The sequence below is a fragment of the Doryrhamphus excisus genome, linkage group LG1 (assembly GCF_037039965.1).
Source record: "Doryrhamphus excisus strain RoL-2023G ecotype Guam linkage group LG1, RoL_Dexc_Guam_v1.1, whole genome shotgun sequence".
Classification (NCBI taxonomy): Eukaryota; Metazoa; Chordata; class Actinopteri; order Syngnathiformes; family Syngnathidae; genus Doryrhamphus; species Doryrhamphus excisus.
Genome location: NC_136357.1, coordinates 3,596,751 through 3,610,113, shown reverse-complemented (window position 1 = coordinate 3,610,113; position 13,363 = coordinate 3,596,751). Strand labels below are relative to the sequence as shown.

At 39.5% G+C, this 13,363-nt stretch overlaps 1 protein-coding gene across 2 annotated transcripts in view; it reads right to left on the bottom strand.

Annotated features, from left to right (window-relative positions):
* furinb (furin (paired basic amino acid cleaving enzyme) b) overlaps positions 1-13,363 on the bottom strand; it is an 88,051-nt gene that overhangs the window by 48,807 nt on the left and 25,881 nt on the right. For both annotated transcript variants that reach the window (XM_058074693.2, XM_058074692.2), the window contains one exon: positions 6,330-6,428. In XM_058074693.2, the coding sequence (XP_057930676.2) occupies positions 6,330-6,359 (30 nt within the window). In that variant the 5' untranslated portion in view covers positions 6,360-6,428. The remainder of the gene's footprint in view (positions 1-6,329; positions 6,429-13,363) is intronic.

The window sequence follows — 13,363 nt, the reverse complement described above, 5'->3', positions numbered from 1 at the left end:
CATGCCACTGTGTAATGACTCCAGAGCTCCGTGTTTCATGGTAATGTTGTCTTGTCGAGTGTGCGGTTTGAATAAAAATATATTTGATGCAACTTCCAGTGGCGATAAACCTCAAAGGAAACATTGCCTACTTTAACAGAATGAGGCCATCAACCTTGTTCTAGTAACCAATGAACGTTTTAATTTCATTGTATTTACACAGTTCTGGCCTCACTGAATCCACACAGCACGTACTGTGCAAGCAATCCAATGCTGTTCTTAGGGCATGACCTTTACACACACATTGGAATACAAATTCTGGAATGTAATTTCTGGGTGTAAAAACACTTTGTAACCTTCTTCACACACTTTAACATTGTAAAGTAAAAGTAAATTTGATATAAAATAATAGTATTCAAAATATAACCAGAACAGACAAATTGGGGCACAGAGATGTCAACATCTTTTTATTTTATTTTAACAATTTGTTAACTTGTTACTATCTTCAGTTGCAAATAGTACTACTCTCACTTTTGTTGCAATTAAAGACACAGCCCAATTACAATCAATGATGTGACCTGACCATGTCTTTTCTCTCTCTTTCTTCTTCATCTGTTGTCCCAACCATGTTGTGTTTGGTGGTTTTAAGAATAAATTTGCAAAGCAATTGAAACAGGAGGAGTATACCAGACTCAATTGTTTAGTTTAGGTTGCTTAGGCTTACTTTAAATAGTGGTTACTGTCATAGTTTTTTCCACAATGACAATAAAATGTGTGTGAAAATCTGCCTGTGAGGTTTGGTCTCGTGTCTACACTGTGTGCCTGTCAGCCAGTTTACCACTATGCAGGCTGCGCTTCACCTGCGCCAAGAATAGACCAGGTCTGAGGTGGCGAGCTTTCAGCGGATCTTTGTCGCGCTGTTTTGTAATGAAATTGTCACTGCAGCAAGCTGAAAATGTGCGTGAAGATCTGCCTGTGAGGTTTGGTGTTGTGTCTACACTGTGCAGGCTGCGCTTCACCTGCGCCAAGAATAGATCAGGTCTGAGATGGCGAACTTTCAGCGGACCTTTGACACGCTGTTTTGTCACGAAATTGTCACTGCGGCAAGCTGAAAATGTGCGTGAAAATCTGCCTGTGAGGTTTGGTGTCGTGTCTACACTGTGCGCCTGTCAGCCAATTTACCACTGTGCAGGCTGCGCTTCACCTGCGCCAAGAATAGATCAGGTCTGAGATGGCGAACTTTCAGCGGACCTTTGACACGCTGTTTTGTCACGAAATTGTCACTGCGGCAAGCTGAAAATGTGTGTGAAAATCTGCCTGTGAGGTTTGGTCTCGTGTCTACACTGTGCGCCTGTCAGCCAATTTACCACTATGCAGGCTGCGCTTCACCTGCGCCAAGAATAGACCAGGTCTGAGGTGGCGAGCTTTCAGCGGATCTTTGTCGCGCTGTTTTGTAACGAAATTGTCACTGCAGCAAGCTGAAAATGTGCGTGAAGATCTGCCTGTGAGGTTTGGTGTTGTGTCTACACTGTGCAGGCTGCGCTTCACCTGCGCCAAGAATAGATCAGGTCTGAGATGGCGAACTTTCAGCGGACCTTTGACACGCTGTTTTGTCACGAAATTGTCACTGCGGCAAGCTGAAAATGTGCGTGAAAATCTGCCTGTGAGGTTTGGTCTCATGTCTACACTGTGCGCCTGTCAGCCAATTTACCACTATGCAGGCTGCGCTTCACCTGCGCCAAGAATAGACCAGGTCTGAGATGGCGAGCTTTCAGCGGATCTTTGTCGTGCTGTTTTGTCACGAAATTGTCACTGCGGCAAGCTGAAAATGTGGACACCTCCTGTGCTGCGCCGCCACGGCTATCTCGGCGCAGTCCACCTTGCGCTGCGCCGCAAAATTAGAGGCCATAGTGTTACCACTGATGCAAAGGCATTGTGTATCTTATGAAGAGGCCAATGCTCCAAGAGCCTACAATGAATTGTTAGCACAAACAAAAACCCTGCAGTGGTACAAACTTTTTCCGCCTACCGAAAATAAAGCAAAAACACCCCAGACCTTGTTGAATAGGTCACCATGATATTGATTCTGATATATGAAGCACACACTGCTTGATATCACAGCTATATTCATAGTCAATGGAGACAGGCCAGGTCTGTATTAGCTCCTACAATAACAATGCCGCTCTTGCTCAGTTTATATTCAGGTCACAGCAACAAAATGAACCTTTCTTGGAGGTTTTTTTGATGTTTTTTCACAGAGCGTTATAAGCGGAACAAGTGAATCCCAATTACGTGCATTCTTAGTGAAAAACTGCCAGCACGAAGTGGATATCATGAGGCAGTATGCATTTGGCCAAATAACGAGAGAAAAAAAGACAACACTCTAATTCACATTGTGTGAAAAAAAAAAAAAACTTCGATTTGCCCCAAATAGAATTCCCAATACAATTACGTTTTCAAAAATATGTCAAAGCTAAGCAAAACTTATGGTTAAAGCTGAAGCAATTATCAGTGTCTTTTTACCACTGTCTGACAGTAGGCTCGGAGGAAAGCTACATGTCGGCATCACACAGCGGAAAAACAAACACAATGGAGCTAATCTAAAAGAGAGCTGATTGACAACAATAAGAAGAAATACACCAAACAAACTCAAAGCTTAGCCCTTTCTAATCCAAGTCAATCAATCTTTTACAGTATAACATTTACGTTCGGACCAGGTTAACACAAAAGTGCACACCAACAGCAATCCATGCAATAAAATGCTTTTTTTTTCTTTATACTGACTCTGAGCAATTTTATTGCAAATGTTGATCCGAAATAGTAGAAGATGGTGTTCGAAGAGTTGGCCTGTATGGCCCTTTAAACGAGTCATAAACACACCAGACACCATGACATCCAGTATCAAAAAACAGTACAATAATGCTAATAAATATGTGCCATATAAGGGTTTCAAACTACAGACCGTTGTGGTGTACATTTGTATACAATGAGGGGAACTCCAATACATAATACCACTGTAAGATTGCCACGATACCAACACTTTAGACACTCAGTCACTAAATAAGCCTAACTTACATTAGTGCTAGGAACTTTAAGTCAGTAGCCACGTTTACATGGACCTAAATATTCCAATTCCAATCAGGTTATTTCCTCAAATGGTATACACCTCATTCCGGAAAAAAAAGTGCCAATCCGAATGAATATATATAATCGGATTCACAGGGGTGGAATATTTCTTTCCCCAATCCGATTGAGGTATCTTGTACCCGCTCAATCGGAAAGTTGTCAGACTGCGTTCTTCTACGTGGTGTTTTTCTTCTTCTGTTGTTTATTGGCGGTTGGCAAGCAGCTTTCGTGTGCATTAGTGCCATCTGTGGAACAGAATCTAAACCCTTCTATACGCCATTCACAAGTCCAGTTTAATTAAAAAAGAAAATATATATCTATATAAAACATTTGTTGAGCTTAATTATAAAATATTAGCAAGATTGAACTTTATCTTTTCCTGTTCCCGGGTGCGTTCTTTCAGCGAATGCTGAGATATGACGTAACACGCAGCTCGAGACGTTCTTCGATTTAAAAAAAATGGAGGCCAGCAATCGGCACTGGACTGCTGCGGAAAGTTTATTTTGATTCAAACTAAATGTCAAGACTGGATGAAGGAAAAACTGGCAATACGGAGTTATTCCAACAAGTGAAAGAAAAACTCAAGGAAGTCGGTATCACGTGATGTTGGTGTTTACTTTACTGGGCATGCCCCATTGACTATTCTGGTTGATTATAGCGGCGCTTGTAGACACGCGATTGGAATATTCCTTTCCATGTATACCATTGCTTTCGGAAAGGTCATTCGGAAAGATTCCATTCGGAAAGAGAAAAACTCCTCATGTAAACGTGGCTAGTGACTAATTTCCACAGGTGATCCGTGCTTCTTAAATTCCCAAACTGAAGGTCCTGCAAAAATTATATTAATATGGCAATCTTCACTACTGGAAGCACTGCAGCCAAAAAATATGCAACAAAACGAAGAAACCAGGCTATCGGTAATAAATTAATACAATTTAATGGAACAAATACTTTAAAAAAGTTTGAAATGTAGGTCAGTGCCGCAGGCCGTGGTTCGACCAGCAGAGACTGCACATTACATCACATAGGACAGCAAAGACTCCAAACCAGACTGGTGCATCAGCATCAACATCATAAAAGTAATTACGGCTGAGCAGGGGCTGCTTACTGCATTCTAACGGTCTGTATATCTACACGGAGCCCATGAAGTATTGTCGAATTAGGAAATTTGTGTTGTGTTGTGTTCCCTTTTTGTTATTCTTCCTGTTCATTTTCCTCAAGGCCATCTTTAGAGCCACCGAAAGTGCTTTTGTGTTTGCTCAGCCTCTCAGGGTACCTCGTTATCAGTTTGTTCTTAGAGACTTGTTAACATCCAAGCTCTTTTTTGGAATCTATCATTTAAACTAATTATGTTTGTGGCCTGTTCGATTTGTGCTCAATGTCACAACTAAATGTCATTGTCCTTCGTAATGGCAGTAAGCTTCTTCTACGTTAAAACCTACAGGATTGGGAATGTGGTATCTTGTTGACACAGGAGGCATCGAGTGTAGCTACAATTTAGTAATTCAAGTTCGTGTGGGCTTAGTTGTTAGATAAAATACATACAAAATTTGAAGGTGTGATGGTCTTGACAGTCAAAAACAAAAACAATGTTGCATAAGAATTTTTGGAAACAAGTTGTGTTGCATTCTGTCTTTATCTCAAATGATTTGGATTATTGTCCTTGATCTTACAGAAATCTTCCTTACAAGAGAGTTACAAAATATTCATGAAACATGGCTTTTGTGAAATGTTCTCCTCCTTCATTAAATTTTTAAAAAACATCCCCCACCCCCCCAAAAAAAGTGATCCTGTTTTGATTTATACAAAAAATATACAGTCCCACTGAGATGTCTCAAATATCTTATTGTGTGGAAATATGGGCTAATAACTATAAAAGCAATCTTCACTCGCTAAATGTACTGCAAAAAAGGTCAGTAAGGATAATTCATAATGCCGCCTACAGAGAACATACTAACTCCTTATTTCTAAAATCACAAATACTTCAACTTGCTGATATAGTTCATCTTCAAACAGCTAAAATAATGCATAAGGCTAAAAATAACCAATTAGCTAAAAATGTCATCCAATACTTCTCTACAAGAGAGGAGAAATATGATCTCAGGGAAGAACTACATTTGAAACACTTCTATGCTAGGACTACGTTAAAAAGCCATAGCATTTCAGTATGTGGAATCAAACTATGGAATGGATTGAGTAAGACCCTCAAACAATGCACAACGATGAGCCAATTCAAGAAACAATACAAGCAGTTGATGTTTGCTAAATACAAGGATGAAGAGTCTTGAACCAGTCATGATGTGCTATATATATCACTATATTGACACTTACTATGGTACCCATTATGGCATTGGATGCTCATATCACCTTGTACTTCGGAACGAGGTGCATTATTAAAAAACAAACAAAAAAACCCTAAACTGAATTATGGAAAGCAGGAAGTGAACAAATGTAACAGTTACTGATTGTAAAAGTACCAGATGGAGGGGTAGGATTTAATAAGCTTTGCTTCTTCCTACTCCTTTTGGACATGTGGAACTGTGAACTGATTATGTGATGCATTCAATTGTAATCTGATGCATGTTCAAATGAAATTAAACCATTACCATTACCATATCTAACTTTTATGCTACCTTGTTTCCAATTCCTTGACCAAGACATTTTCCTTCAGTGTGCTGCTTCTTTGGGAATATTTAACTGGAAAATTGTTTCCACAAACATATAAAAAAAAAAATTAAAATAAGTGAAAGCATAAACTTTGGCCCAAGAAATGTAAATCCGGTACATGAAATAACTTGAGATTGTCTCTGTGTGGCTGGTTGCTCTTCACACTCTCCTCAGGCTTCCACTGCACCTTTCACTAAACTTTTGAGAAAATAAACTTTATAATTTAGTTCTCTTCTATTCGGTGCAACACAATGGTGGTAGAGAGCACCGTCAGACCTTTTTTGTTGTTGTTTTCAAGCAACTGCCAAGCATGCTATAGTCGTGATGCCTAATGGGAATATGCCAGGAATTAATTGGTGGAGTCAAACTAAATGGCTTGAAGAATCGGAATTAAAATTCTACCTTGTACGTTTGATAATTGAAAATGATAAATTAACATTTAAGGTTAGCTTTTACTGTCTATCTATGCAGGTACATTTTTTTTACACTTTTGGCTGAATTTGTTTTCAAGTATGGCTGTTTTTGCAGTGAGTTGCAAGAGTCCCAACATGTCTTACTTGTGCTTCTTGGTGTAGTCTGAGGTGCATCCCCTCGTGCCCGGAAAATGCTCTCTTCTCCACCGCATGATGTCTGAAGTGATAATAATCTCCAACAACCTACACAAATGCAGAAAGAGAGGTAATAAGTTCCCCTGCCGCACTCGGGTACAAGATAACGTGGATGTGCAGAATGAGGTAATTCTGCCTTGCACACTGGGACCAAACTCAACTCCCACTACATATAGTATATTGTATTTTACTATATCAACTAAATTCAATAAACATTGCTGAGGGGGGAAAAACAGACAGAAACTCAAAGCAAAAATTGAAATATCCCAATATTTATAGGCATTACTATACTTCTCAGGAGTGGCCGCCTGTTATGGCTTGTAGTGTGTTATTTTTCTTACCCTAGATACCTTTGGGATGTAACACCGGCCAACCAAAATTACCCCAAGAGCACAGTGACGACTAAGAAGAATCCAAAAAGTCATAAAAGACCTAATAAACAACATCCAAAGAAATGCCGGCCTCACTTGCTTTTCAGTTCAGGTCAGTGTTCATGACCCCACCATGAGAACGACACTGGGCAAACATCAGCGAGAAAAGAACATTAGGTCTTGTCTAGATTTTGCCAGAAAACATCTTGATCCCTAGTACTCTGTGGTCAAAAGTTTACTTTTTGGAAGCTGTGCGTACCATTACATCTGGCTTTAAAGTAATGCCACATTTCAGAAAAAGAACATCATACCAACAGTAAAATACGGTGGTGGTAGTGTGATGGTCTTGCTGTAATAAATGGAACTATGAATATTGCTGTCTACAAAAAATCCTGAAGGAGAACGACTCTAAGAAGAATCCAAAAAAGTCATAAAAGACCCAATAAACAACATCCAAAGAAATGCCGGCCTCACTTGCTTTTCAGTTCAGGTCAGTGTTCATGACCCCAGCATGAGAACGACACGGGGCAAACATCAGGGAGAAAAGAACATTAGGTCGATTTTGCTAGAAAACATCTTGATCCCTTGTACTCTGTGGTCAAAAGTTGACTTTTTGGAAGCTGTGCATGCCATTACATCTGACATGAAAGTAGCAAAAGAACATCATACCAACAGTAAAATACGGTGGTGGTAGTATGATGGTCTTGCTGTAATAAATGGAACTATGAATACTGCTGTCTACAAAAAAAAAACAGAAGGAGAACCACTGGTCATCTGTGCATGACCTCAAACAGAAACAAACTTCAACCTAGGCAGTAAAGTAATTTTGCTGACCAAATAAGACAAACAATGGAAATAAAGTAAACAAATACTCACAATTAATAATGCATATATTTACAGATGAAATGGCATAACATATTTTTCAATCTAGCTATCTTTTCCTTTCATGTGCTGCTCCTAATAGAGCTTCAAACATGGCGTTGGATAACAGCTGTCACCAAGGTGCCCAAACACCTCAGAGATTATTGTATTTGTTCAATATGTCTCCTGGTGCGTTCATGCTCCTGGTCATGTTCAGGGACAGATCATTTTAAAGCAAAAAAAAAAAAAAGAGGATAAACACCTACATTACATGACAAATGTTTGTTGCAATCATAACATTGAGGAAAAACTAAAGCGTACAGGAAGCAGCCGTTACAAGGAGATTCATAAGAGACCAGACTCCATTATATGAGGAAACATTGCAATCTGTACAGTGGTGCCACGGGGGACTGACTCACCTTCACCTGCCCAGTGGAGCGGAAGAAGAGAGGCAGAGGGGAATGACGAAGGGAGGGAAGAGGGGAGTGAAATGCAAGGTTTGACAAGCACACCAGGCAGGATGGATGTGTTTGAGGGGGAAGAAGAGTAGACACAGCAGGATGGGAGGTTCTCCGAGGGCTGCGGGGTGATTCTGCAGGCTGGCTGACCAGACTGCGGGCAAGGAAGCGCTTAGAGAAAGTTGCCAGCTGTCCGCTTTGACTTGAATTATAATTATGACTAGACTTGATCACATACTATTAGATTAGGGTTCATTCATTCATTCATTTTCTACCGCTTTGCCCAATCACAGGGCACATATAGACAAACAACCATTCACACTCACATTCATACCTATGGACAATTTGGAGTCGCCAATTAACCTAGCATGTTTTTGGAATGTGGGAGGAAACCGGAGTACCCGGAGAAAACCCACGCATGCACGGGGAGAACATGCAAACTCCACACAGAGATGGCCGAGGGTGGAATTGAACCCCTGGTCTCCTAGCTGTGAGGTCTGCGTGCTAACCACTCGCCGCTGTACAGCCCCTAAATTAAATTAAATTAAATTAAATTAAATTAAATTAAATTAAATTAAATTAAATTAAATTAAATTAAATTAAATTAAATTAAATTAAATTAAATTAAATTAAATTAAATTAAATTATTCATTCATTCATTCATTTTCTACCGCTTTTTCCTCACGAGGGTCGCGGGGGTTGCTGGAGCCTATCCCAGCTGTCTTGGGGGCGAGAGGCGGGGTACACCTTGGACTGGTTGCCAGCCAATCACAGGGCACATACAGACAAACAACCATTCACACTCACATTCATACCTATGGACAATTTGGAGTCACCAATTAACCTAGCATGTTTTTGGAATGTGGGAGGAAACCGGAGTACCCGGAGAAAACCCACGCATGCACGGGGAGAACATGCAAACTCCACACAGAGATGGCCGAGAGTGGAATTGAATCCTGGTCTCCTAGCCGTGAGGTCTGCGCGCTAACCACTCGACCGCCGTGCAGCCCCTAAATTAAACTAAACTAAACTAAACTAAACTAAACTAAACTAAACTAAACTAAACTAAACTAAACTAAACTAAAAACTAAACTATATTAGGAAAGCAGGAAGTGAACAAATGTAACAGTTACTGATTGTAAAAGTACCAGATGGAGGGGTAGGATTTAATAAGCTTTGCTTCTTCCTACTCCTTTTGGACATGTGGAACTGTGAACTGATTATGTGATGCATTCAATTGTAATCTGATGCATGTTCACATGTGCACATGTCTGCACGCTAACCACTCGTCCACCGTGCAGCGGTTAGTCAACCATTTTGGCGATTGAGTCAATCAACTCAATAACAATAATAGTAATAATACCGCGTATAGACGAAGCACCCAACCATGACAGATAATGCAATCACATAAATGTGAAAAACTGCAAAAACTGCAAAAATCCAACTTTGTGTGCATGCACGCACATGAATATCCAAGCTGGTGAAAAGCACCTCCCTCCAAGCGATGTCCCATTTCCTACATTGTACATATTTCAAGTGAGGAACAGGCTAGCTAAAAGTGGATATATAGAGTATAGGCAACAAAAGCGGTGTTGCCCTGCCCATTTGTTTCAGCAAGACGCGCACACGGTCCCGGCGGATCTCCTCAACTACACACCTGAGGTGTGATGCACTATTTTTAAACACATCACCTCCGTAAACGGATAAAGACAAGTGCCTAAGATGAATGCAGTGTGCTGACAACATTGTTCGGTAGAGATTAGATGTACTTTGGATAAGGAAATGTATTCAAAATAATTACCACGCTGTTCAAACTCTTGGACTTGCAACTTCCTGAAAGGAAACACTGTAAACCAGGGGTGTCCAAAATGTGGATCAGGAAACTTGTTCTTTTATATATAACACAAAGCTTATATAACTTATTGTACAAGATAATATTGTATGCAGGGGCTGCACGGCGGTCGAGACCTCACAGCTAGGGAACCTGAGTTTGATCCCACCTTCGGCCATCTCTGTATGCAGTTTGCATGTTCTCCCCGTGCATGCGTGGGTTTTCTACAGGTACTCTGTTTTCCTCCCAAATTCCAAAACCATGCTAGGTTAATTAGCGACTCCAAATTGTCCATAGGTATGAATGTGAGTGTGAATGGTTGTTTGTCTATATGTGCCCTGTGATTGGCTGGCGACCAGTCCAGGGTGTAGTAAATACAATCATAGACAGATAGAACAGAACACCTATAGATTGCTCTAATACACCACAATGAGGAAGAACACACTGATACGTCGATAAAATGTAAAAAAAAAAAGCAAAACAGTGAATCCGCGAAACGTGAACCGTGATATAACGAAGGAACACAGTACAGCATAAACAATGACCCAACAGCTAAACAGTACAGTGGAGGAGGTCACTTAGATAAGGCGTAGCCAGATTATGGAATGCTTTGAAAGTGAGTAGCAGGATTTCACCAAAACCGTAGCCAAAATACCAAGGTATGGACCTGTACCGATATTGCAGTCCTGATAAATACCATATATGAGACACCATAAACCTTACTAATTGCTTCAAAACCAACTACAATCTTCTCAATGTGCTGTAATATGATGACATTATTTTGTACAAGATGTTCATGCAAAGCATACATACATTGAATTCTACTTCATTTAGTCAGAAATGGATTATCCCTTTCATGCTTCCAGTTCATATACACAAACATGTAACATGCTGCAATCTACTGGGCAACCAGGCTGCCATCAGGAGACAAAGTATAGCTGAAACTCCCGCGTTGCACTTTTGTATAAGGACTTCATTATAATTCAAGGAAATCAAGGCTAACTGGGTGTTTTCAAATAAAGGATAATTATTTGTTTACATCAGCTCTAACTGCAGACTTCCCACCTCAGCTTCATTTATCAGGGGACTTGTCTTGGGAAAGCTGAGCCATGAAAAAACTTATATCGCACAAATTATGTGGGCGGATTGCCAAGATTTGAAAAAAAAAAACGTATCACACGGATAGCAAAGATATAGAGCTTCTAGATTAGCTGGGCCATTGTGTCCCTGGTCCATTTTTATTCCATCACCAAGTAAGATTTAAAGGCTGTAGAGTATTTTATTGGCTGTCAAAACAGGCACAATCTCTTGGCAAAGGCCTACTTTTAACAAATTAATGAATGTATGTATGGTTCTTCATCATTAGTCTAAATGTGCAGTATCTCATGATAGTAATTAAACTCCTCACATTTCAGAAACTATTTTTAGTACAGTATCCAGTAGTACAATGGTTTTTGTTATGATTTTGGTTCAAAAGGTCAGACAAAAAAACTAATCTATACAAACCAAAGACTTTTTTCTCTCTGGAAATCAAATGAATCCATTCCAGACACCCAAAATAGTAACGAAAATAAATATTATTGAGAATAATTATAGTTTTACATGTAGAATAATGCAAAAAAATTAATAAAATAATTTGAATTTAAATAATTTGACAAAAATAATTGTCAAAATTAAATAAAAGCAAAGTAAAAATAAAAGGGAGATAGAAGCGGGGATCCCTCCTGCCCCAAACTGTTCACCTCAGCAAACACTGCACTCCCAGACTAAAACTGCTTTGATGAAAAAGCTGAAGGTGACCCAACTGAGCAACTGTGTTGCACGCTTAAGCGAAAGATGGAGTAGTGTTCAATGTGTTCAATATTCACCAGAAGATTCCAGTAACTTGTGCAGTTCTGGTGAATTTCATGTCCAAGCAGATTAAGCCACATTTAGATAATGATTGTGCTGAGATATAGTCAGGGTTAAAGTTAACAAAAATGAATAAAAGTGACCATTTTCATCAGTCTAGCGATGCTCGATTATGTGTTATTCCACCTATATCTTCTTCCACAGCATGCACATAAGTTATCTTTTTCTTATTGTGAAGCATTAATAATTTATTGCAGTGTGGCGTAACCAGGCAATGTTGTAAGAAGCAACATTGCAAAACGAGAAGCACCTTTATTTAGATAGAAATAACAACACACAGCCAGGCAAAAAAGTGTCAATTTATAATAATTTCAAAACTGTACACTGACACAAGTTATAAGATGGAGCCTATTCCGGCTGTCTTCGGACGAGAGGCGGGGTACACCTTGGACTGGTCACATATAGACAAACAACCATTCACACTCACATTCATACCTATGGACAATTTGGAGTCGCTAATTAACCTAGCATGTTTTTGGAATGTGGGAGGAAACCGGAGTACCCGGAGAAAACCCATGCATGTACAGGGAGAACATGCAAACTCCACACAGAGATGGCCGAGGGTGGAATCGAACACAGGTTTCAATGGAAATTTTATTTCCAAGTATTTACATCTGGATCGGGTGCACAACTTTTGTTTGAACGCACCCATTTTGCAGGTGAGCAGGTTCCTGATCATGCTAACCACTCGCTCAGAAAAATATGGCATTCCACCCAATATAGAAGCAAAAAGGCAGACAAGAGGGAGCAATGGCCAACCATCAAAAACTAAAATCACATAAAGAAAGTAACATCAATCCAAATCTTGGTACACCCGAAAAAGCACAGATTTTGAGCTGAGGAGACAGAGCCAGAATAAAAGACATAGTGTGTAAGGATAAGTGGAAGAGAGAAATAGTAAATATTTCACATCACTTCATGCTTTTTTAATTTGTGATCTATCCCGCTGCACCCGGTCCTTTTCTTGTTTGGAGAAATATGCTTCTCTAATTAGTTAACACACACGATGCTTCAACACTCTTCATTATTAATTTAGCCAAAAAGTTGATTTAGCAGTTTGCAGCACATTTGACAAAACAGAATCAGTACTGTTAACCTACAGTGGATTTAATGGAATAAAATGGAACAACATGAAATTGAGTAACCTTAAGATCAGCTGAAGGCAACAAAGTAATGGTAATGGTAATGGTTTTATTTCATTTGAACATGCATCAGATTGCAATTGAATGCATCACATAATCAGTTCACAGTTCCACATGTCCAAAAGGAGTAGGAAGAAGCAAAGCTTATTAAATCCTACCCCTCCATCTGGTACTTTTACAATCAGTAACTGTTACATTTGTTCACTTCCTGCTTTCCATAATACAGTTTAAGGTTGTTTTTTTTTTGTAATTTTTTGTTCCGTACTGAAGTACGAGGTGATATGACCATACAATTACATTCTATTATATTACATTACTATATATTATATAGTTATTATAGTAACTGTTGAAGTAGGAAGAAGCAAAGCTAAATCCTACCCCCCCCATCTGGTACTTTTACTGTACATTT